Source organism: Solanum pennellii, chromosome 12 (assembly GCF_001406875.1).
Source record: "Solanum pennellii chromosome 12, SPENNV200".
Classification (NCBI taxonomy): domain Eukaryota; kingdom Viridiplantae; phylum Streptophyta; class Magnoliopsida; order Solanales; family Solanaceae; genus Solanum; species Solanum pennellii.
The window spans coordinates 5,447,683-5,474,430 of record NC_028648.1 but is presented as its reverse complement, the minus strand read 5'-3'; the positions used below and the strand labels follow the sequence as shown (position 1 = coordinate 5,474,430).

The window sequence follows — 26,748 nt, the reverse complement described above, 5'->3', positions numbered from 1 at the left end:
AAAAAAATGTAAAAGAGGAAAAAACTATACTAATAAAAAGAAAGAATGAGAAAATGAGAATGATCATTGAACATAGATAGTTGTTATTTATAGTTTGTGTAAACCATAAGAATAATTAAAAATAAGTTGAAGAGACATATTATTTAAGTAGGGAATGTAAATAGATGGAGGTTTTGTTGTAACTTATTAGGTATAATTAGAATAATAAATATGAATAAATTTTTTAATTAATAAACAAATTATTTAATGAAAAGAAATGAAAAATAAATAAAAAAAAGGAGGAAAAAAAGAAATTGAAATGGAGGCCATAGAGAGGTGCCACATCAGCTCCTCTACGATCCTCATTTATATATATATATTGATTTACTATTATTATTGAAATTTGTTTTCTTCTTTATAATTTTTTCTTTTGATCTATAAAATCAGTGAAAAAAAATTCAAATATCATGTTTGTCTCTCTCTAGTCCCCACGACACTACAATTTGTCACTTTTTCTTAAATTCCTCTCTAATGAATTATACTTTTAAAAAATTCTAAAAAATAAATTCAATGAATTTATAATATATATATATATATATATATATATATACACACACTTTGGAAGTTCAATATATATACTTATATATTTTTTTATATATAAAATGTTATATAATAAAGAAGAAAGAGAGAGAAGTAGTTAAAGAAAAACTAAAAAAAACTAACGTTTTGTTTTCCTTTCATGTTTATTTTTATTTTAGTTACTTACAAAAAATTCTTTCTTTTTTCTTCTTGATCTTCGTTTCATTTTTTACTTAATATAATATAATTTAATTTACTCGCATTTATAATATGATATTAATATATATATATATATATATATATTCTTCTATTTAAGATGTTATATAATAAAGAAGAAAGAGAGAGAAGTAGTTACATAAAAAATAATTAAAAATAACGTTTTTATATTTTTTTTTGGGTAACGTTTTTACATTTGTTTTCCTTTCTTGTGTTTATTTATATTGTATGTAGTTACTTAAAAAAAATTCTTTCCTTTTTTTTCTTTACCTCCCTTTAACTGTTTGCTCAGTCCACTACTATATATCTTCTTTCTTTTATCTTGCAAGTTGCAATGTCCTGCCTCATCTCTTTATTTTTTTTCTAATATATCACACTAAATTTATTCTATACTATTAGAAAAAATTCACTAATATCTTCTTATTTTTAATCTTACTATTTCTTGCCTCATCTTTTTATTCACTTTTCATTTGTGAAAAAAGAAAAAGAATAAAATTAGAAAATTATACTTCAGACATTATTTTTACGATTTACAAACTGAATATTAGAGGACATTTAGATGTTTCTCGATCTTTGGTATATTGAATTTCTATATAGAATTCCATTGTACAATTCTGGTAGATCCGTTGATATAATTTTCGTTGGCATAAAATGATTAAACTTGCACAAGTATATTCTAATGAATTCATTTATATAACAAATCAAAATTTTGATTTACCTGAAGCAGTAAATCTTCTTGTGAAATGATTCTTCAATTTTGTTAATTTACCTTCATATCCTCTTGTCTGACTTCATTTGTATAAACAAATAAATTTTTTATTTATTTGAGGCAATAAAACTTTTCAAAATTCAATTACCTGAAGTAGTATATCTTCTATTGCAATAATTCTTCCATTTCGTCAACTTACTTTTCGATTATGTGCTCTCATGCATAACTTCATTTGTATAGACAAATCAAAATTCTTGATTTACATGAGGTAGTAATTTTATATATTTTTTTTTGCAATGAAATTGGAATTCTATTGGTTACTTTTAGATTATGTGCTCTCCTATTTTATACTTTTTATTTGATTGTAATAAGTTATTGACAACCGTTACAATTCTTCATACTCCATTAGAATAATAAAAATATCATTTATGTAATAACTTTTCATTGTCTTCTTTAATTGTAAGTTAATAGATGCATTAGATGTATTTAGTAGATTATTATTTTAAAAAATAAAAAAAAGTTCAAAAGATTGAGAAAAAAGATAAATTGGAATGGAGGTCATATAGGCATGTCACATCAGCTTTTCTATATTCAGCTTTATATATATATATTGATTGTAAATTTCAGAATCCATATTTATTTTACTAATATTGCATATTACTGAGAATCCCTGAGAGTAACGTGTTAATATTAACTATAGTCTTGTATCCGCACTATATTACGTCAATTTGATAATTTATAGACCATTACTCATATTTGTTATTAATATGAAAAGTATATAATTTTATAAATTATTATGTTTAAATAAATTAGGCTATTTATTTTAATATTTTAACATTACTATATTAATAACGACAATCAAAACTCGAAACACTTTAGAGATGACAAATATCACAATACTATAAAAATTATATATTTCATCAATTTCGATCCTATTTAACAACAATCATATTGAATATGTGATAGTTTTGCACCCTTATATTATGTTGACTTGATAATATGTGAACTATTACTTATTTATTATTATTAATATGAGTTCTAACTAAATAAGTTTATGAAGTTGCGTTAAAATAAATTTAAAATACATATTTGAATAATGATATAAGTATAATATGAAAATATTTCGATAAAAGTGAAGCAAAACTTAAAACACTTTATATTTGATAAACATCAAAACATTACAAAAATCATAAAATTTTATTACTTATAAGTATCGACCCTAATTAATTTTGTAAGAATAATGTCACAAAAGCATTTTTTTAAATATATTTTTAGTTTATTATTTAATAATTATATTTTAATATAATTAGTTATAGATAAACTTATTTGGAGGTGTAACTGTATATTTCTTGTAGTACATAAGTGTAAATGTTTAAATTTGAAATATCTAAAGAGTGTATTTAAAACTGAGTCATTTTACAAAAATAATAATTAATGCATTAATTATATATACATAGAGAATTTGACATTAAAGCGACTAAATTATGATTTTTTTCCCCCAAGAAATTATGATTTTCTTTGTACTCTTAAAAAAATATTTTACATTGATGAAGTTCCAATAGATACATAAAATAAATACTTTTATCGTTTCATTCATAGGATGAATTTAACCAATTTAAGTGCTTAAATATAATTATTTATTTTCACCATATTCTAATATTTTTTTATAAGAAGAGTTAAAAAAAAAAGTCAAGAAGGAGAAGTGAAATGACAAAAAAAAAAGAATTGAAAAAGGAATAAGGCATGGGACCCAGGAAATTCATCTTATCAAAATAATTAATACTCATACTATTTTGAAAATATTAAAAAGTTTTAATTTTATTGTTGAGGGAAAGTCTACAATAGTCTTTTTCACTATTCTGGCTAAATTTTGGCCACATTTTTCTGGTCATTTAGCACTTCTCTTAATTTTACTCCCTCCCTTTATTTTTACTTGTTGTCGTTTGACTTGACACGTTCATTAAGAAAATAAGTATTGTTGTAGGTATTTATCACACTATCACTATTAAATAATTAGGTCTTGAAAAATAATTTGAAGAATAAGTATTTAATGTTGACAGCAAAATATGAAAACAATTGTTTTGTTTTGTTTTGTGTTTTTCTTGCTTTTGTTCTAGAGTCTAGAAGTTCCACATTAGGTTTTTTTTTCTAGACGAGAACTATATTATAAATGAAAATGCATGGCTCTTACTAGTAATGTTTGGGGAGCAAAGCGGGAATTATAATTTGAAATAAAATGAAAATGCATGGCTCTTACTAGTAATGTTTGGGGAGCAAAGCGGGAATTACAATTTGAAATTGGTTTCTAGGGCTGAAAATTATGTGTGAAAATGTGCACACTCTCACTTTTCTCTATGTATGGCTGGTGATTTGATTCTCTTATGTATCTAAAATAGGACCTAAAGAAGTCTTACATATGTACCGTATGGACAAGAGTGAGTTCATCCAAATTAGGCTTTTATTTATTAGATTTCGTAATAAGTATTCTTAGCAAATGTGTCTGTAATAAGGATTTGTAGCTACATGTTATAATGGAGAGAGAGGCGAGTGAGATCTGGAAGAGAGGGGGGAGACGAGAGAAATACAATTGATTTGTATATTTGATCGATATTTGTATCATGACTATTATCAGAATTCGTATTATTTTTTAATATATAAATTTTTTGTTAACAATATAAAATTAATATAATCTAATTAATTTTAAAATTTTTATTAAATTAACTTTCGAAAAGCACATGATAAATAAAAGTGAACAGAGGGAGAAAGGAGTATGTCTTTCGATAGGTCATGAACATAGAGGCAATACTAAATTTTACACCTTGAAACTAACAAATATATTTATTTAATTTAGTTAATTTATCCTTTCTTTTTTTCATGACAGTCCAAGAAAATGAAATGAAAGGTTTTGACAAATTTAAAATACATATTTTGCGGTTAGTAATTACTTTAATTTTGAGAAGTTGAAAAAATAGCTTAATTTGCTGGAAAATTGTTTCTCAAATTGATAGTCAAACACATAAGGCGGAATAGTTTGATAAACTCTTCTACTTATATGAGTTTGTACAACTAGTAAGTCAAGGCCTAGTGTAGCCAGAGTAAAGGCGGATGTCAATCTATTATCACCTCTTCCGGATTAGAATGCTTTTTAAAGAAGATACAGAAGTTATGTTACTTGGAACGCTGACGAGCAACTTGGTGCGGCTGGAACGGGTTCTTCCACTCCTATACATATTGATGTTGAGGCACAAAATAATGTAAATAATAACTCTAGGGAGTTGATTGTTACATCACAAGTCGCTACATGACAGTTATTGTCTAGATTTGTGAACGATGGAGAGTTGGGTTCGCCTAATACAGTTGTGGTTATGACTGGCGGCGGTACCGGAACCGGGTTAATCGGACCGGTAAGTTCCAGAACCGGGACGGAAGCGGAACCGTGCGAACCGGGACCGGTCCGGTAAACCGGTAAAATTTGTCGTGTTTCGTCCCGGTCCGGAAGGGAATCGGTAGTATACCGGACCGGATCGGTATTAAAAAAAAATTTATTTAAAACTTAAAGATTTAATTTTTTTAATTGAATATAATTTTTATTATAATAATTAAAAAATTAAAAATTTAAATTCAAACTTTAAAAGTTAAAAAAATGTAAAAATTTTCTATCTCTTAAAGTTCGAAATTTTTAAATTCAAACTTCAAAGTTTAAATTTAAAATTTTCAAACTTTTAAAGTTTGAAATTTAAATTTTATAAACTTTAATGTTTGGAAATTTTAAATTCAAACTTTAAAATTATAAAATTTAAATTTCAAACTTTTAAAGTTTGAAAATTTTAAATTCAAAATTTTAAAGTTTGAAAATTTTAAATTCAAATTTTAAAGTTATAAAATTTTAAATTTCAAACTCTTAAAGTTTGAAATTTTTAAATTCAAACTTTAAAGTTATAAAATTAAAATTGACAATATTAAAAATTAAATTTAATACAACAATATTAAAAAACAAATTAAGACGAATAGCCTATATTTATTTGATATTACAGTTACATTTACAAAAATATTAGTAGAGTATTAAAAGATTTAATCTACACAGCCACCTTCTAGGAAGGGTTCTGTTTGAATTAAATCTCGAATTATCATACTTTTACTAATAGTTGGTGCCACCATATAGATGAATAGATGATTTTGTGATTAAAAAGAATGAAATTTAGGGGTATTTATAAGTAAAAAAATGGGTTAAAATATAATTTTTAAAACTTTAGGGTATTAAAAAAGTTTGGGGTGGGGTAGGAGTGTAAGTGGCTGAAATTTGGGTCAAATAGCCGTTGGGGGCCCCACTGGCCGTTATCCAACGGCTATAAACGGATAGATTTTTTTTTAAAAAAAAAATGACCGGACCGGACCGGCAACGGACCGGTAATTTCTGAAACCGGGAGGGACCGGTAAATTCCGATTTCCGTCCAGTTACATGTCCCGGAACCGGACCAAACCGGTCTATACCGGAATCGGACCGGAAACCGGGACTTACCGGTTCCGCTGCCAGACATAGTTGTGGATACTAAATCAAGGCAAGAAGAAGTCAAACAGGGAACCTCTACCGCAGAACAACCCAGTAATCAATGGACTTTGGTCTCACATAAAAAAAAATTGTTGACTTTAAGTCCTCAAATAATCAGATGTTCCACCAAAAGAATACCTAGTTTTTCTAGTTCTTATTTTCTCCATGCCTGTTGATTTGTAGAGACTTGTTATCTCATTAATTAGGAATAGTAAGATAAGGTCTAGCCTCCCTTGCTTGTGCTTATTTCTATTGATATCTTTTTATTTTCAACAAAAAAAATCGGTAGACGCTCTTACTAGTGGTAAATTTGTTTATTGAAAAAATGACGCATCCCTTATTATTATTTTTCTTAAAATAATCTATTTTTTCTTTCTTTTTCACTTCATTCCTCCATCCCTTCACCTCTCTCCATTTTTTTACATTAGAGATACCATCACAACCTTCCATTCTCACTAGTATCATTACATTCTCAAATAAATAACAATTATCATTCACTTTTTTTTCGAATTTCTTTCATTTCCAACTTTTAATTGTATTCATTTATCAACATTTATATCTACCACTTGAACCACCATAAGTCTCTTTTCCCCATTGATATTAACGAATAGCCATTAAAGTACACAATATACTCTAATATTTGTACACAATTTTATGTAACACCCCAAAAATAAAAGAAAATTAATATAAATCTACAATAACAATACAATTTCGTTTCTATTCCCAGGAGGAAGAAAATGCGAAGAGAAACAAGAAATTGAAAAGGGCCTGAAAGGGGATAAAGCAAAGAAATGGGGTTTTGAGAGTAGAAAGAAAAAAGAAATGGGGATGGGTGGGGTGATAAGACAAAAGAACAGTTAATTTTCTTATTTTGATCTTTTATTCTATTTTTAAAAAGTAATCAATTTTTTTTAGTTTAAAAATTTGATCTTTCACGCTCCTCCTACGCGTGATATCACATATTTGTGTTAACTCAATAATTAAGTTGTCACATAAGCTTGGTCAACAGTCAGAAGGGCTTGAAACATAGAGTTTCATTGAATTTAAGGGTTCAGTTGACAAATAGTCAAGTAGAAAGGTTTAGAATACAAAGACATACAAATAAAAGGGTCCATTAGATCATTTTGCCTACACATAATAATACTGCTTTTAGTCGTTGCCATTATTAAAAAAATGGTAAATTTGAGTCCTCCTTGATTTCTAACATTCAAACACATTGGAAATTGTTAAAATAAATTTATGTGTCCATCATTCTCTTCTTTTTTTTTTAATCTTATGTGTCATTTGGAAGTAATATTTGTTACTCTATTTTCATTATGTGATACTTTTTAGTTTTCCAAATTACCAACCAAAATATGATTGAATTAGACTAAAAAGGCATATAAATCATTCAAAGAATATTTTGGTCAACCAATATTATTATTCATACTCCTATAAAATTGTAATACAAAATTACAACTTATAGTATTACCTTTTATATAGTTTTTAAATATTAATTTTTTAAAAGAAATAAGAAACTAATATAATTTAATATATTTTTTAAAAATTAGTCAAACTGACTCTTGGAAAAACAACTAAAAAAGAAACTGAAGGAATACAATGAATCTTTGACCATGACTCTCTAATTTTTTATTTCCTTGTAACGTTTGTAGCCTCTGTACATTAGTCTATATATATATATTCCCAAGAATTTATTATAGAAATGTGAAACTCATCACATTCATCTTCAATTGCTTCTTGATTTTGAAATATATCAGTATTTATATGGAACAAGAGATCATGGAGAATATAGAGAATCATATACACATTGATCATTCTAAAAGTGAAGTTATTTTTGACAACACTAATCGTCCCATCACTCTTAAGGTAATTAATTCTTTAAATATTTCATATGATTTTTTGCTTTGTTTTGTTTTGTGTTTTTCTTGGTGTTACTCTAGAATTTCCACATTATTTTTATTTTATTTTTTTTAGACAAGATGATATATTGTAAATTAAGATGCATGGCTTTTACTAGTAACTAGTAACGTTTGGGGAACAAAGCAGGAATCACAATTTGAAGTTGACTTCTAGGGCTGAAAATTATGTGTGGAAATGTGCACTCTCTCACTTTTCTCTCTCTGTATCGCTGATGATTTGATTCTCTTGTGTATCTAAAATAGGACCTAAAAAGGTCTTGCATATGTTCAGTATGGACAAAAGTGAGACGATCCAAATAAGGCTTTTATTTATCAGAATTCTTTATAAGGATTCTTAGCTAATGTTTTTATAATATGGATTCGTAGCTATATGTTAGAAGGGAGAGAGACCAGCGAGATCTAGGAGAGATATACAATTGATTTGTATATCTGGTCGGTATTTTTATCATGACTACAAATATACAATGAATTTGTATAATAAATTAGCTACTAGAAGGAGTGTGTTACCCCATATTGGCAAAACATAAAAGAGATGTTGGGCTTCGAATTCCTTGGCCCGCGAGGCTTGGTCCGGGTGGGGCTAGGCCGGCCCTTTATGACAGCTCTATATATATAAGTAAGCAGATCTGACATACTAGTAACACATTTTAAAATCATGCAGATATAGGTTCAAAGCGAACAATATCATTAGCGGGCTAGGCCGTTACAAATGGTATCAGAATCATTCCATTTTTTATGATTTGTACAAAGTTTAGATGATAGTGTAAAATTTATTGAATGTATACAAGTTAAACTCTTTAAGTTATTTGCTAAAGATAATGCATTGGGTGTTTTTGCAGTTTGAGAATGTTGCTTACAAGATTAAGCTTGTAAAAGAAGGGTGTTTGAAGAATTCATCAAAATCAGAGGAAGATAAAATAATCTTGAAGGGTGTCTCGGGGATCGTGTCACCGGGTGAAATGATGGCGATATTAGGCCCTTCAGGATGTGGAAAAACAACTCTGCTAACAGGACTCGGGGGCAGGCTCGTTAACGGCCATCTAGATGGCGTTATAACGTACAATAATAACCCCTTTTCTAGTTCCATGAAGCGTAGCATTGGTTTTGTTACTCAAGATGATGTTCTTTATCCTCACCTTACAGTCTACGAAACGCTTGTGTTCACTGCCCTCCTCCGTTTGCCTAAAACTTATTCAGTTGAGGAAAAAAACGCGCATGCTGATGCAATTATACCTCAACTTGGATTAACAAAGTGCAAGGATAGCATCATTGGAGATTCGCTTTTGAGAGGGATATCCGGTGGGGAGAGGAAAAGAGTAAGCATTGGGCAAGAAATGCTTATCAATCCGAGTTTATTGCTCTTGGATGAACCAACATCAGGGCTTGATTCTACTACAGCTTTAAGGATTGTGTCTACGTTAAAAGGTTTAGCAAACGGTGGCAGAACAGTTGCAATGACGATACATCAGCCTTCTAGTAGGCTATATTACATGTTCGACAAAGTGTTGCTGTTATCCGAAGGAAATCCTCTGTATTTTGGCAGAGGAGAAGATGCAATGGGATATTTTTCAGGCATCGGATTTCCCCCGTTAGTTGCTATGAATCCATCGGACTTCTTATTGGATCTATCAAGCGGTATGTTAATCTATCCTTCTTTGTTATAGATAGTAATTTCATGTAGTGGCTGAAACTCCGTGGATCATGTCAGCAAAGCCACTCTGCTACTTACAATACTCATCGTCATGTGTGGTTAATTATGTTCACGATTGTATATTTCTAAGTTCTAACTCATAATATACGTTCTCATTTAGGTAAATGGTATGAATGACTAGCTAGTAAACTTGTGTGATTTTAATTTCTTAGGTATACTATCCGATGATCCTCGCGTATTATCTGATGCTCCTAAAGAAGATCCAGCATCAATCAAGAAAACTTTGGTACTTGCTTTCAAAACCAATCTAGCGGAGAACTTGAACGAACAGTTGCAAGAATCTATTGATCAACAGGCTACTGAAAAATTACCTGACAAGAAATTCAGTCAATGGGCGAATACATGGTGGCAGCAATTCTCAGTGTTATTGAGAAGAGGGATGAAAGAACGAAAACACGAGTCCTTCTCTACCCTCAAGGTTACAGAAGTCTTGGTGATGTCTTTCTTTGCTGGATTGTTATGGTGGAAATCTAACAACATTCAAGATCAGGTAATTATTAATTTTACATGAAATAAGCCGTTGAACTGATATAAAATTGGTATGTATATTGTATACTCTACCTTCACGAGATACTGGTAAGGTCTACTTACACTCACCGGTGTTTGTTGTTGTTATAATAAAATTGGTACTATAAAGAACTAAGCTACACAGTGTAATTTAACTTGTTAACCAGGTTGTTATTAACGGCTACACGTTATCTTATAATTAAGTGATCTGATAGTGTAAAAAACTCCTTTTTACGATGGAATTGGTACATTTCATCGAAGTTATATTAATGTCATTTGTTATCTGTAGCAGACAGGCCTTCTGTTCTTCTACACTAGTTTCTGGGAGTTCTATTCTGTGTTCCAAGGTATTTTTACGTTCCCACAAGAAAGGATGATGTTGGAGAAAGAAAGATCATCTGGCATGTATAGGCTCTCCGCGTACTTTATGGCTATGACAGTAGGTGATCTTCCGATGGAGCTAGTCCTTCCGACTATTTCCACTCTTATAACATACTGGATGGCTGGTCTAAAACCATCCGCGTGGAGGTTCTTTTCTACTTTATTCAGCCTCCTCTACAATGTATTAGTCTCCCAAAGCCTTGGACTTGCTATTGGTGCAATGGTCATGGACGAACAGTCAGCTACTGTATTCGCTTTAGTCATCTTGATATCGTTTACCTTAGCTGGAGGGTTCTATGTTCATCATGTCCCGAAGTTCATTGCCTGGATAAAGCACGTATCAATAACTCAGTACGCGTACAAGCTCTTGTTGGGGTCTCAATATAGTCCGGGGGAAACGTATTCATGTGGCATAAATGCGACGTGTCTGGTTGAAGATTTTCCTTCCATAAAAACTATAGGGCTTGGAGGTAAAGTCATCTCAATAGTTGCATTGGCTATTATGCTTTTGGGTTATAGGTTCTTGGCTTATGTTGCCCTTATGAGGATTGGTGTGACAAAGAAATAGATTTTGTAGGAAGTAATTTCCATTTGTAATTTTAGTGGTGTGACTTTATTGCCGCAAAAATATTTAGCGGCAATTGAGTTAATGTCATTGTACTCATAGTTGTTAAAGTCTTTAATACATTTATACAGAGTACTGGGTATAAATACTCATATTTATTTGTTATGCGGAATTTGAGATAATACGAGAAAATATAAACGCGAAAAACAAGACAACAGATTTACGTGGTTCACCAATAAATTGGCTACGTCCACGGGGAAGAGGGAGAGCAGTTTTATTATGGAGAGGCAAGAACAGAATTACAGAATAGGGTTTGCCATAGCGTCTATATATAGTGCTAAGCTACGCCCTAACAGGCTTGGGCCCAACATACAGAATTAACAGATAATTAAGGGCCCAATACAATAACATTGTATACCGTCGGGCCGGGGGCGTCTCCGCCCCCCCGGACCCCCAGGCCAGGGGGCGCGTCGCCCCCCTGGACCCCCCGACTCGCTGACCGGGCAGCGAGACCCCCGTCCTTTCTGTTTGTAACGGGTCCGATTCAAGGCATTCAACATTATTATTACCGCTAAATATAATATATCGATAATTATATAATTGTGGCAAAATCCTTAATTTGTTTTAGTGTGTTAACTCTATTTGGTTTCTAGACTTCGTTTTTTATAACAAGGGTATTCTGCAATCGCTTTCCTTTGGGCGTGTACATAATAAAATCTTTGTTTCTATGCAATAGCTCGTAAACACAGGAAAGGTAACCCTCACTAGGCGTGGAACGAGCTACATTGTTTGTCTCTTTTGTTTTTAATTACTCCAAAGTAAATGCAGACATTCCAATTGTGGCTTAATGATCAATGAAATGGTAAAATTTTGACAATTGAGATAAGGGTGAAAACCCTGGAGGTCAAGGTTAGTATATAAGTTAATATAAAAAAGATGCCATTTTTTTTCTAAATTTAACTAAAAATAAAATAATATCACGTAAATTAAGGAGGACATAAAATAAAAACTAACTCACTTGGATGCAGCAAGGTTTTTAACTCTTGTTTATATGAGTAAAAAATAGATAAATAGTGGTTATTATTCTACTAATAACCCTTTAAAATATTGTGCACACTTCTTTAATGTTTAACTTGAGTAGTTGAAAACAATTGTCATGAACTTTATTCTTGAAATTCTAAAGTAATAATTATTTTGTGACGATTTCTTTGTTCTTAAACGATATAAAATGAGATGAATGAAATATTTGTTAGGGGTTTGTTTAGCTAAATTATCTTTATAAATAATTATGCTTTTGCAAATGACCAAATTTTGACAACCTAATCAATAAAATTCATTACTCTCCATTTCCTCATAAATTGTTTTTTTGTTTGTTTATTTGAAAACGTGAAGTGTCAGATAATCAATCAACTGAATTACTTTCGATCGCCTCTACATATTAGTCAGTCCATATGTATTTCCAAGAATTTAGGAGAGAAAAAAGAAGTCATCAAAGAAGTCTTGATTTTAATTTCTTTTAAATAGAGAGCCCCAAGAGTTTTTAAACATGGAATAATTAAAGATGGAAAACATATTGTCCCAACAACAAAATCAATACACTGATCATTCTAAAATTGAAGTTATTTTCAACAACATTAATCGTCCTGTCACTCTTAAGGTAATTCTTTAAATATATCATGTGATTTTTTGTTTTGTTTTTCGCTTCGTGTTGTTCGGAAAGTTTCACATAGGAAGTAGAGTGCTTTATAACAAAAGTGACTTTGTGCTCGATGAGACCTAAGAAATACTTATTACTTGAATTTTAAGATGTGACTAGCTCCGCCCTTATTCCTGTGTCCTTACTAGCTCCGCCCCTTATCCCTGAACCCTTACTAGCTCCACCCCTTATCCCTGTGTCCTTACTAGCTCCGCCCCTTATCCCTGTGTCCTTACTAGCTCCGCCCCTTATCTATGTGTCCTTACTAGCTCCGCCCCTTATCTATGTGTCCTTACTAGCTCCGCCCCTTATCCCTGTATCCTTACTAGCTCCGCCCCTTATCTATGTGTCCTTACTAGCTCCGCCCCTTATCCTGTATCCTTACTAGCTCCGCTCGTTACCCCTATGTCCTTACTAGCTCCGTCCCTTATCCCTGTGTGCTTACTAGCTCCGCGCCTTATCCCTTAGTCCTTACTAGCTCAGCCCTTATGAATAGTTTCTCTCTTTTATGATATTGCTAAAAGTGTAATGGCTTGAGTGATCTTGCAGTTTGAGAATGTTTTTTACAAGATCAATCTGGCGAAAGAAGGGTGTTTCAAGAATTCACCAAAATCAAATGAAGAGAAGATAATCTTGAAGGGTGTCTCGGGGATCGTTTCTCCAGGTGAAATGCTGGCGATATTAGGGCCTTCAGGAAGTGGAAAAACAACTCTGCTAACAGGACTCGGAGGCAGGCTCGTTAATGGACATCTCAAAGGCGTTATAACGTATAATAACAAGCCATTTACCAATGCCATGAATCGTAGCACCGGCTTTGTTACTCAAGATGATGTCCTTTACCCTCACCTTACAGTGTCCGAAACACTTGTGTTCACTGCTCTCCTTCGTTTGCCTAAAACATTTACAGTTGAGGAGAAAACCGCACATGCTGAAGCGATTATGACTCAACTTGGATTGACAAAGTGCAAGGATATCATCGTTGGAGGTCCGTTTCTGAGAGGGATATCTGGTGGGGAGAGGAAAAGAGTAAGTATTGGACAAGAAATGCTTATTAACCCGAGTTTGTTGTTCTTGGATGAACCAACATCAGGGCTTGATTCTACTACAGCGTTAAGGATTGTGTCGTCTTTAAGGGATTTAGCAAAGGGTGGAAGGACGGTTGTGCTAACGATACATCAACCTTCGAGTAGGCTGTTTTACATGTTCAAGAAAGTGTTGTTGTTATCTGAAGGAAATCCCCTGTATTTTGGTAGAGGAGAAGATGCTATGGGATATTTTTCAGGCATCGGATTTTCCCCGTTAGTTGCCATGAATCCCTCAGACTTCTTGTTGGATCTTTCAAATGGTATGTTTCATCTATATATATATAGTAATTTCATGTATGAAGACACTTGCTTTTCTTTTACGAATCAGAGTGACAAAGGGCTGAATATCATGGATCGTAACAGCAAGGCCACTCTGCCACTAACAGTACCCCATCTCGTTGTGCTGAGATGTTATGATGACTAATAAACTAGTATGATTTAATATGTTAGGTATACTATCTGATGATCCTCGAGTATTAGTAGATACTCCTATAGAAGATCCAGCTTCAATCAAGAAAACTTTGGTAACTGCTTTCAAAACCAATCTAGTGGAGAACATGAAGGAGCAATTGCAAGAATCTGACGTTCATCAGGTCGCGGAGAAACTACCTGAGAAGAAATTTACTCAATGGTCGAATACATGGTGGCAGCAATTCTCAGTGTTATTTAGAAGAGGGATGAAAGAACGAAAACACGAGTCCTTCTCTAGCCTCAAAGTTGGAGAGGTCTTGGTGGTGGCTTTCTTGTGTGGATTTTTATGGTGGAAATCTAACAACATTCAAGATCAGGTAATCGATACTTCTTCTCGTTACACTACAAGAAAACTGTGAATTACATGAGGAAATTCGTGGAAATTAGTATGAAAATTTGCAGGAAACCAAATTTTCATACTAATGCCTACAAAATCCCCATGTAATTCACAGTTTTCTTGTAGCATTAGAGATGTAGTTATCTTTGATTAGATGATCTGATAGTATAAAAATTCTTTTAACGATGTAATTGTTAACTTGATGTAGGTTGGACTTATGTTCTTCTACACTGATTTCTGGTCATTTTTTCCTTTGTTACAAGCTATTTTTACCTTCCCACAAGAAAGGATGATGTTGGAGAAAGAAAGATCATCAGGCATGTATCGACTCTCCGCGTACTTTATAGCTAGAACTATAGGTGACCTTCCAATGGAGCTAGTCCTTCCAACTATTTTCACCGTTATAACATACTGGATGACTGGCCTAAAACCATCTGCGTTCAACTTTTTCTCTACCTTATTCACCATCCTCTACAATGTATTAGTCTCCCAAAGCCTCGGGCTAGCTCTTGGTGCAATGATCATGGACCAAGAATCAGCTACTGTACTCGGTTCAGTCATCATTCTATCGTTCACCTTAGCTGGAGGGTACTTCGTTCAACATGTCCCATGGTTCATTTCCTGGATAAAGTACATATCGATTAGTCAATACACGTATAAGCTCTTGTTGGGGTCACAGTATAGTCGTGGAGAAACGTATTCATGTGGCATAAACGCGACGTGTCTGGTTGAAGATTTTCCTACCATAAAGAGTATAGGGCTTGGAGGTAAAGGCATTTCAATGGTTGCATTGGCTGTTATGTTTTTTGGTTATAGGTTATTAGCTTATGTTGCTCTTATGAGAGTTGGTGTAACAAAGAAATAGATTTTTTGCTTTACTCAAAAAGAGTGTAGAAATGTCACATTTACAAGTCATTGTTTGACTCTTAGTAATTGTAGACAAACAAGATATATTTAATATATCTGATCGAAGAAATTACAATTCAAATCTCAATTTGAATAAGCTTGGATTCGATTGGATTTTTTAAATTTGGACATTTTTTATTTTTATTTTTTTTTACTTTTGAGACTTTAAAAGTATGACCATGACAAATTAACCGTCTTAATTGACCTACAATCTCAAGCCACTCTATTGTTTATGTTGAGATTTCATATTACTTATAATGGATTGAGCCGTAAGAATTACTAGGGTTTGATATAACTTATGAGTCATAAAAATTAAATTGTATCACGTACTTTTTTATTCTATCGATAATTTTTTAGTCCATTCATATTGTTTAATATTATTCTATATGATATCGTTTAAAATTGTTTATCTCTTCTTTACATTTAATACAGATATGATTATTATTGTATATTGAGTTTAATCCGCTCATTTGACATCTCGAAAACTAAAAAAATTATTAGTTGACCTATTTATGAGTGTTTTGACATAGAATGGCGCCCCCACGAACACAATATTTTGTTTCTTTTTTGTGAATGGCTATTATAAGTCATAACATAGACGAATGTCTGCGTTTTTATTTGAATTTGACTATAAATCCTTTGAATAATGCCTTTTTTATAATTATTATCCATAGAAAAATATATTACACTCACATCATAGCTTTCACGTGTGAGAACGAAATAATGTCTTTGACAAAATTTGTCTATTTTAATCTAATATATCGTCAACAGATATGATGCAGCAGATGAAGTTGTTTCTTTCTTAATTAGAGTTTTTGTGTTCAATCTGATATAAAAAAATTCTTGGTAATATAGGGTCATACACGACGCACATTTAAAATAGTCGAGTTTCAATAGAGATATCTAACATCAAATAAAAAAGTTGATCGTTATATATGATCGTAATAAATAACTACCCATACAAGTTAGGTAAGAAAATAATTCTTCACGTTATCATGGTTTAAAGCGCGTTGTAAACATAACAATATTAAATATATTTTGTTTGTGTGTATGCCAAGAAAAGTTATGGACCAATAGATACTCAATATTCAATATGATGATAAGTATAGAAGGTGTGTTGTATAAAGAGATTTGACCTAAGACCAAGTCAAGTTGGAATAACATTACAATGGACTAAAGTTTCTAATGAGCCTAACTTTAAAGGATAACTACATACTTCCAATGATTAATAAGTTATGTGGTAGATAACGTATCAAATTAAAGATCTTTGAATATAGTTTTTAACATGATAAGATATTCAAAATTATTTACACCAAGTTATGATATCTTTTTCGTTTTTACTAATAAGTGAAAGATAGGAAGGACAATACTAAAAATAGATCAAAAATCGAAGGTCAAAATAAATTGACGAGCATTTGTTATTTATAAGGCAAAATTGAGAAAAAATTGTTGGATATGACAATGTTGGAAAATGGAGTCTCGATACTGAAAAATCGACGAACTATTTCAACAGATCAAATTGAAGATCTTTCATTGATTGGATAAATATTCAAACATTGATATTTATTGGTATTAAAGTAAAATTTTTTTAAGTTAATGAAGTCTCTAGTCGAGTGATATGATTTTCGAGATGATAGGATGTGTTACAAGATAAATTTTCAATTTTGAATTTTAAGACTTTGAAAAGTTGGACCAAAGACAACATTTTAAATTGACGAGGCCGAATTTGAATTTTGATAATTTTACTGTGTCTGGATAATTATTTATGGACTGGTTGGATGATTTTGCCCTTAGTTTCTAAAAATTGATATTTTCTTTACTTGAAGTTCGGTTTGTGGTTGCATTTAGCTGATTTTTGGCATATAACACTATGAACTTTTACATTATGGGTAAATCAATTTTTTATATCAATCTTCTCTTTTGACCTCAATAGTTCATAGTTGAAATCAAATAAGAGTTTATATGTTATAACAATATGAATATCGATAGACTTGTATACTTATATAGAATAATTTTGATAGATCGAGAGCTTTTCGAAGTAATCTAAAAGGGAAGGTGATCTTATTATAAACCAGATTAAGAGCTTGATTCTTAGGAGAATTTTCGCCCAAGATTATAGTTCATAAATATTAAGGGTGTCAAATGTGTGGGTTGAGTTGAAATTGGAGATATTAAAATGGGTTGAGATAGAAATTGGGTTGGGTCTTGACCCGCCCAAGTTACTTTGGATTCAAATGGGCTAAAAACAGGTTGGGTCTTTGATCCGCCCATTTCGACCCGATTAATTTCAATAATTTTAACATAGTGATATTTAACTTTTATAATCACAATTCGAATTTGCGTTCAAGATATTTATTTTTTAAAAAAAGTAAACAAATGGATAGACAAGTTCTAAAAATGTTAAATATATAATAATTCATACCTTTAATATAGGAACATATCTTAGTAAGAAATTTTAAAACGGGTTGAGATTGGAGATTGAATTGGGCTCAATTGTGGATTCTCTTTAATTGGGTTATGCTTGAACGGGTTGAGATTGAACCTAATTCAAATTATCATGAGCCCAACAGTTAAAATTCTGAGCACATTGGGCGGGTTATCTATGTTTGGGTTCATTTTTGACACCCCTAATGAATACAGTACTAACCCTAAAGATAAATTTTAAAAAAAAACCGAACTCATAATTAAATCCCTAAATTTGTTGGGTTTTCCCCCCCAGTTATCTCAACTACGTCATTTTCCTATTGAATCATTGGATCACCCATAATTTGTTGCTTTTAAACATTGTTGGTTGATTTTGATAGACTTTTCTACTGTAAATGTCTTCAATTGTGTTCATATTGTAATGATTGTGATTAAAAGAAAGAAGACAAATTGTGTGTTAATCTCATTTGTTTTCCAATGTGTTCAAATGACTTGAAGTAATTTATTCTCGAACATTTTCAATATCAATTGGACTAATGAGTTCTAGAACAACACATATATCCTCTATTAATATCCCTCACAAAATCTGGTTCCACATCAGCCAACAATGTATAAAAGAAACAAATTATAAGTAACTTAATGATTCAATAGAAAAATAACATACTTGAAATACATGTAAAAAAAAACACAAGAAGTTTGAAATTTTGTTTTTGTATTTGGCCTTAAAAAAAATTTGTCAACATTTTATGAATCTTTCAACAATAAATCATAAATGAAAAATGAGATTATTAAATCAACATTACATAAGCCTTACTCAACTAGTGACAAATATGCTCATTTGGACCATCATCAAAAACATACACATGGCATTAAATAAACAAAACAATTTTTTTTTAAAAAAAGTAGGTTAATATATTGTATTAAATTTGCCCTACTAACAACTTTCTCCCTTTGATGTTATCTAATATTTTTCTTGCCCCATTGGCAACTTCCTTTTCACTATACGTGGCTATACTTAGCTTACTCCATATTTTATTTTATTATATTTGGTTGTATTCTAATTTCTATATGTTTTTTTTTCACAAAATAGGAAATGAAAGTAATAACAAAACATAATATGTCATCCCATTTATATGGGAGTAATAAATATAAAATATAGAAATAGAAGTAACAACAAAATATGCTATGTCATTTTTTATATTATATAGTATACTCAATTCCATAGTGTTCCTACATAAGGAAAAATACTTTTATACATAAAATACTCCATATTTTATTTTATATTTGGTTGTATTCTATATATTTTTTTTCACAAAATAGAAAATGAAAGTAATAGCAAAACATAATATGTCATCCCATTTACATGGGAGTAATAATCATAAAATAGAAATGGAAGTAACAACAAAATATGCTATGTCATTTTTTATATTATATTGTATACTCAATTCCATAGTGTACATAATTAATTAGTTAAATTTTTTCACTCTATAATATCTTTTACATTATTTAAAATTACTTTTAACATACTATTTTTTGTATTTTAGTTACCAAACATTAAGAAAATAAATAATAAACTTATTTATTTTTCAAGAAAACTTTTTTTAAAAAGAAACAATTTTTATTGAAAGCTCGAATATCTTAAGAACTAATAACAGACTGGGATTATGTAAAGAATACATTGAATCAAAATAATAAATAATTTAAAAGATATTAATGAGTATATAGTAAGAAAAAAATGGAGTTGTTTAACCTCAAAATTAGAATAAGCCATATAAATTAAAACGAACAAAATCAAAATAATACATCCTTTTCCTTTTTATTTTAGATGAGATAAAAAGATGATAAAATTATATTTTTTTTAGATGAGATAAAAAGATGATAAAATGATAGTGAAAAAGATATCTTGACTTTATGTGAATAACACAAAAATATAATAAACTAAACGACATGTGGCAAAGTGAGAAGTTGAAAACACAACAAAATAAAACGTCATCAAATACGAATCATTGAAAAGAAATCAACGTGGCTATTTTGACCTACCAAATAATATATATTGTCAATCTTAATCTAAAAATAAAATAGCACAATCAATATACACTATGATTTAATTTATTAGTGACACGTGTAAATTAGTGGTGGATTCAGAATTTTTATTTAAGAGGTATGAAAAAATTTTCGTAACGGGCTCTTTAAATTTTTTGGATTTAAAATTATATTTTTGGCACGTTTTTAAAATAAAAAATACTTAAAAAATAGAACTGATTTTTTTAAATAAAAATAAACTGAAACTATAAATGAAAACAAAAAAATATATTGCAGAAATTCGAACCTGAAGCATGCAGCTTAATATTTAGAGGTCTTATCATTGAGCTATTTATTTTTATTTGTTATTGAGAGGATTCGAAATATATGTATCTATAAAAATATAGAAAATTTACCTTATATATATCGTGTAATTTTTTCCAAGAGTATTCAAATTAACACTCTGAACCCAACCTGAATCCGTCCCCGACGTGATCTATATTATAAAAGGTATTTAATCAAAGAATAGTTTTATTAGCTTTCACCTTACTTTTTTTTGGGGTGGTAGTGTACCTAAACTATTGGGAAAAGAATATATATACATATATATAAAAAAGGAAAATACCATTTAACGTTATGAAAATTCAAAACTCATTTGTTTTTTTTTTTTCAATCAACCAAAAAGTGGTTGATTTTTTACTATTATTTATTTAAAATAATTGAGGGTAGGGAAGGAAGAAAATAGGCAAGAATATTACAAGGTAAGATAGGCAAGAATATTACAAGGTAAGATATCAAATGTTCGTTAAATAATAGAACTATCAAACTATATTTTATTTTTAAAAATGTGGTAGATAAGCCGAGTAAAAAAATTATATTTATTCAGTATTTACTTCAAATCGATTAATTTAATATTAAAAAGGTAAAATTTAATATATAAAATATTTTACACTCATACGGCAATCGAAAAATCCATTTCAAGTAATGTAACACAAATAATTTATTTTGATTCAAAATTAATTATATAATTTGAACCGATGATCTATAGACTACGTGTGAAAACTTTTTTTTAACGAAGTGAAATATTAAAAATTGACACGTAGACTATCGACAAAGTAAGAGGCAAAGGTACGCAATAAAAAAATATTTTCTGTTAATCCAAAAATATTTAAAAGAAAATTAGATCTAATTTCGTTAAGTAAATCCAAAAAATGAACTTCCCATAATATATTAATATTAAACTAAAAATAGTTATATTTAGGGGTGTTTGTGGTTCGGTTTGGATTAGTTATTGATTAAAATTAAAATCAAATCAATCTAGTCAATCTTTTAAAATTTCTAAAATCAAACCAAATCAAGCGGTTTGGTTATTGTCGATTTGGTTATGTTTGGTTCAATTTTTATTGTTTATTCGGTTTGAAAATAATAATTTTTTTGAGTACGTACGTATCTTGACAGACACAAACACCACTGAGCAACCTACAAAAAAGTTAATGTCGATTTAATTAAGCAATTAAGTAATAATAGAGTGTGTGATTATTTTATGTAAAGTACAGTAGTATGTAAATACTAAAATTGATTTTGATAGACTTGGATTTGAAATTATTATATTTGGGCTGAAGTGTTGGGCTTGAGAAAATAATAAAGTTAAAAACTTAAGTTAATTAAAATTTAACAAAATATTTTTAATTTATTTATGAATAATATATAAATAATTATAAAATTTATATATCTAATTTATTGACTCGATTTGATTATTTTTACAATTATTTTTTAGTAAAATCAAAACTAAACTAAATAATATCGATTTTTCAAAATTTAAAAAATCAAATCTAATTAAATTGTACCAAAAATTAATTTTTTTTAATTAATTTAATTTAAAATGAGATTTAATTTAGTTGTTGACTATAACCATGAACGGCCCTAGTTACAGTAACAATTATTAAAGATCTATATGTATGCACGAATAACTAAATAGTGCAATATAAGTATAACTTTTTCATCAATTTCACTAACACCAAAATTAGAAAAAGATACACAAAAGACAAATATTTTTTTTTACTTTTTTTAGAAAAAAGAATAAAAATGAAAAAGAATGACCAAAAACGTTTTTTTTTTTTAAATATAAAAAATGCATACGTGTCGTCCATAGATGACATATTTATAAGATTTTTCTTTTGTAGTCCCTTTCACATCCCCATTATTATTATTTTATTATATAAAATAAAAAATACCACTTAATTCCAAAAAACAGCTAAGTCCTTTTTTTTGTCCACGTATTTTCACGTGTCCCACACTCTATGAATCCTTAAAATATTTACCAATATCTCACAAAATATTTACATCGATCGATCGACTTATTAACAAAGTAATAAAAACGATATTATATTAATAAGCTAATGTAATTATTATTATCAAAAATAATTATAATGCAATAATAAAATTATTTCATTCTTAATAAAATTGTCTCAAATTTTAGCTCTAATTTAATCATGATATAAGTAAAAATATCATTAATTTATAATAATAATTATCTTAAACTAAAATAATTGTCAATGAATAAAAAAAAAGAGAATCTTACATGAAGTTGGACGAATGGATCATTCAATTGTCACATGTTAAAATTTCTTGTGATAATGTAATAAAATTCCATAATCAAAATTCGAGCAGCCTTTAACTCTTTCTCTTCTTCCAAAAAAAAATAAATTAATACTGATCACTCCGTTTCAATTTATTTATCATAATTTACAATATAAAAATTTAATTCAAAAATATAAAAAATATAATATTTTAATCTAATAATTTTTAATATCTATATAAAAATAAATACTCCCTCCCTTTCAAAAAAAAAGATTTAGTTTGATTTGAAAAAGAGTTAAGAAAATAAAAAATACTTTTCAATTTTGTCGTTAAATTAAAGTTATGTCAAATGTATCAATTTTCTTTAATCTTATTTATTCGATAATTAGAATTAGAAATAATACACATATTAAGATAATAATAATTAGCATAGTGAAGTTACAATTTTATCCTTATTAATTATGATTTCGAAAGAATGAATTAAAACTTGATTTTTTTCTAAATGAGGATATAATAGAAAAAAGTATTTATTCTTTCTTGATTTGTCGAAATAAAGAAGTAAATATGGATAGCTAAAAAATGAAATATAAACAAGTAAATAAGAAGGAAAAAAAGTATTTGCATTTACTTTAGACCACAAATCGATAACTTTGTAAACTAACTTATATAAAATGAAACGAAATCGAGTAACATTACTTTTAATCTTAGATAAAAGTGGGCGGAAAAACAAAAAAGATTCGATCTTCTAGAAGTTACAGGAGAGAGTGCCACGTAATAGGGGACCTCAAAGACTTTTTAAAATTATATTTTTGGAACTTTATTTTATTTAGATTCATGTATTTGGTCCAAAACTTTACTGCTTGATAAGGTCGGCTATTAAAATGCCTAACTTTTTTAATACGTGTCAAATTTTAGAACCATCAAGATTTTAAGAAAATGACAATAATACTTATCTCTTTTTCCAATTTCGTCCATATATAAATCCCCCTACTATCCCAATTTTCAAAAAAAATTTAGAAATTTTCAAAAAAAAAAATTTTTTTTTTTGAAAAAAAAAAGAAGAAGTTTTTTATTAATTAAAAAAAAAAATAATGGGTGTTCAAGAAAAAGATCCACTTTTGCAATTAAGTTTACCACCAGGATTTAGATTTTATCCAACTGATGAAGAGCTTTTAGTTCAATATTTATGTAAGAAAGTTGCTGGACATGATTTTCCTCTACAAATTATTGGTGAAATTGATTTATACAAATTTGATCCTTGGGTTTTACCTAGTAAGTTTCGAGTCTTATACAATCTTTTGTTTTTATAATTTTCACTATTCTCTCGAGTCTGAGACCTCTGGTTAAGAATAAATGAAATTATATTCATTTCATGTTTCTAGTGTAATTAAAGTTTTACTCCTATTGTTTTAGTTTTAATGGATGGATTCATGATTAAAGTCGATTTATATCTAAAATATAGAATTGAGTTTTATTTATTTTGAATTAATTAATAAGAAAAAATTGTTGTGTGATAATAAAATGATGATTTGTGTGTTGGAATTTTGAATGAGGGAGGAAAACAAAAAAACAACTTTTGAAACTTATATATGTTTTAAGTAAGATTTGGAAGTTTTGTCATTTAGACTTTACAAGAAAATTTAATGTATTATTTTTGATTACTGAAATGGTATAGGCCAAATTTTAAGTTAAATTATTTTCAATTACTGAAATGATGTAGGTTTAATTTAAGTTAAATTATTTTCGATCATTAAAATGATGCAGGTGAAATCATATTGTACTATTGGTACTTTTGAACTCGATAGGTCAAATTTAAGTTAAATTATTTCTTATTACTGAGATGACGAGGTTAACTTCAAATTAAATTATTTTTTATTATTTAAATGTTGCAGGTCAGATTATATTGTACTATTGATACTTTTGGATTTGATAAGCCAAATTTAAGTTAAATTATTTTTCGATTACTGAAATGATGCAGGTTAAATTTAAGTGAAATTATTTTCGATCAATGAAATGATGCAGGTCAAATGATATTGTACTATTGATACTTTGAATTCGATAAATGATGGATAATGTGTTACCTTTTGTATAGGTAAGGCGACATTTGGTGAGAAAGAATGGTATTTCTTCAGTCCGAGGGATAGGAAGTATCCGAATGGATCTAGACCGAATCGAGTAGCAGGTTCGGGTTATTGGAAAGCAACGGGGACGGATAAGGTGATAACTTCGCAAGGAAGAAAAGTTGGAATTAAGAAAGCTCTTGTGTTTTATGTGGGTAAAGCTCCAAAAGGATCTAAGACGAATTGGATTATGCATGAATATAGACTTTTTGAATCTTCAAGGAAAAATAATGGAAGTTCAAAGGTAATTTCATTGAAATATTACTCTCTATATTTTTGTTTTTGGATGAATATTTGCACTTTTAGTCCCTCAATTTCCATAAATTTATGCATTTAGTCGTTCATTAATTGAAATGTGTATTTAATTACCAAGTCCTACCCATATGGATTATCGTATACCGATGTGAGTATTTCATCCTTAACCAAAAAAAAATTATATTCGAGCCCCGAGTAGGGAGAAATCCTGTCAAGAATGAGCCTTATATGGGATATTGTGAAACACCTGGGATCCAAAAATACTAAGCCCTACGTTTTTAAGCCTGTCAAAGATGTTTCAACTCCAGTTCTATTAATGAATCGATTTAATTTTCCTGCTCAGTCAAGCAATGTCACATAAATTAGGAATTAATACTTATATTTTGTTATAATAGTTATACTATATGATGAATTTGTATTTGGTGTGCTCCATATGTTGATGGTGATGTGCTTATCAACAGCCTGTTCTTTTGTATATAGAGAGACCAAAGAGTATACATTTTAGTGATTGGAGGTCAAAATGTGCTATAGTTAAATAGTATAAGGGCTAAAGTCTAAATTGTCAATAACTGGAGGACTAAATGTGCAATTATATTCCATTTTCAAATGTGTAATTGTTGCATTTCTTAATGTGTATCTAATTTTTCAATCATTTTTGTACATTTCAGCTAGATGAATGGGTGCTTTGTCGAATTTATAAGAAGAATTCAAGTGGACCAAAACCTCTGATGTCTGGTTTACACAGCAGTAATGAATACAGCCATGGTTCGTCGACTTCGTCATCATCCCAATTCGATGATATGCTCGAATCATTACCAGAAATGGACCATCGATTCTCCAATTTACCGAGGTTGAACTCTCTCAAGGCCGAGAAATTCAACCTCGATCGCCTGGACTCAGCCAATTTCGATTGGGCAATTCTCGCTGGGCTCAAACCAATGCCGGAATCGGGCCCAGCAAATCAAGCTCCAGGCGTTCAGGGTCCGGCTCAGGGGCATGTCAATAACCACATTCACAACAACAACAACAACAGTATGAATTTTCTCAACGATGTTTACGCTGATCCTCCAAATTTCCGAGGCAACACAAAGGTTGAAAGTATTAATCTAGACGAAGAAGTTGAAAGCGGGAACAGAAATCAACGGATTGATCAAGCGAGTTACTTCCAACAGAGTCTCAATGGATTTTCCCAAACGTATACAAAAAATGTTGATCAATTCGGGATCCAATGTCCAAACCAGAGGTTAAATCTCGGGTTCAGGCAGTAGAGGATGCTGAAAAGTACAAAAATTGTAGCTCGAAATCTGAATGCCAGTATACTGTATATATACAGGAGGCCTGGATTTAGATTTCCTTGGCCCAACGGATTCGAAGAAAGAGCAAGTGCAGTATCATGGCCAAGGAAACTAAGTCTTCCGAGGGCACGTCTGTGTGGACGTCATTTGCAAGTTGTTGCAATTGTGTCTGAAGTCATTAGGTTGAGTGGCACTTCTTATTTGCAAGTTGTGTTTGAAGTCATTAGGCCGAGGGCACGTCTGTGTGGACGATAAAATAACGTTATAATGTACACAAACAGGAGATATATGCAGGGGCATGTATATTCTTTTAGGAAACTGGGCCTTTAGTTTGTTTTATTTTATGATACATTTCCAGAGTTGGATGTATTTTGTAATTTTTACATTTCTGTGTAGCAAGTTAGAAGATATATACAAAATACTTTTAAAATAGTTTTTATAA

At 30.0% G+C, this 26,748-nt stretch overlaps 3 protein-coding genes across 3 annotated transcripts; all 3 read left to right on the top strand.

The window, feature by feature from the left end:
- The first annotated feature begins 7,796 nt into the window (after nt 1–7,796).
- Nucleotides 7,797–11,118, top strand: LOC107005967 (ABC transporter G family member 9-like). Its single transcript, XM_015204609.2, has 4 exons — nt 7,797–7,898; nt 8,791–9,586; nt 9,815–10,152; nt 10,462–11,118. The coding sequence occupies exons 1-4, from the start codon at nt 7,797–7,799 to the stop codon at nt 11,116–11,118; spliced, it is 1,893 nt and encodes a 630-aa protein (XP_015060095.2).
- A 1,543-nt stretch (nt 11,119–12,661) lies between these two features.
- Nucleotides 12,662–15,707, top strand: LOC107005966 (ABC transporter G family member 9-like). The gene is given in 4 exon segments (XM_015204608.2): nt 12,662–12,772; nt 13,361–14,156; nt 14,347–14,684; nt 14,913–15,707. Coding segments are annotated over 4 exon segments (1,902 nt in total). The 3' UTR covers nt 15,570–15,707.
- Nucleotides 15,708–23,653: 7,946 nt separating this feature from the next.
- Nucleotides 23,654–26,748, top strand: LOC107005353 (NAC domain-containing protein 72). Its single transcript, XM_015203925.2, has 3 exons — nt 23,654–23,908; nt 24,729–25,000; nt 25,680–26,748. Exons 1-3 carry the CDS (start codon nt 23,728–23,730, stop codon nt 26,277–26,279), a joined length of 1,053 nt encoding a protein of 350 aa, XP_015059411.1. The 5' UTR covers nt 23,654–23,727; the 3' UTR covers nt 26,280–26,748.

What these genes read in the sequence shown, in the direction of transcription:
- LOC107005967 (XM_015204609.2), top strand. Translation starts at nt 7,797, where the DNA reads ATGGAACAAGAGATCATGGAGAATATAGAGAATCATATACACATTGAT. An exon ending in ATCGTCCCATCACTCTTAAG is followed by an intron (nt 7,899 to 8,790) that starts GTAATTAATTCT and finishes GTGTTTTTGCAG; the next exon opens with TTTGAGAATGTTGCTTACAA. An exon ending in CTTATTGGATCTATCAAGCG is followed by an intron (nt 9,587 to 9,814) that starts GTATGTTAATCT and finishes TTAATTTCTTAG; the next exon opens with GTATACTATCCGATGATCCT.
- LOC107005353 (XM_015203925.2), top strand. Translation starts at nt 23,728, where the DNA reads ATGGGTGTTCAAGAAAAAGATCCACTTTTGCAATTAAGTTTACCACCA. An exon ending in TGATCCTTGGGTTTTACCTA is followed by an intron (nt 23,909 to 24,728) that starts GTAAGTTTCGAG and finishes CCTTTTGTATAG; the next exon opens with GTAAGGCGACATTTGGTGAG. An exon ending in AAAATAATGGAAGTTCAAAG is followed by an intron (nt 25,001 to 25,679) that starts GTAATTTCATTG and finishes TGTACATTTCAG; the next exon opens with CTAGATGAATGGGTGCTTTG.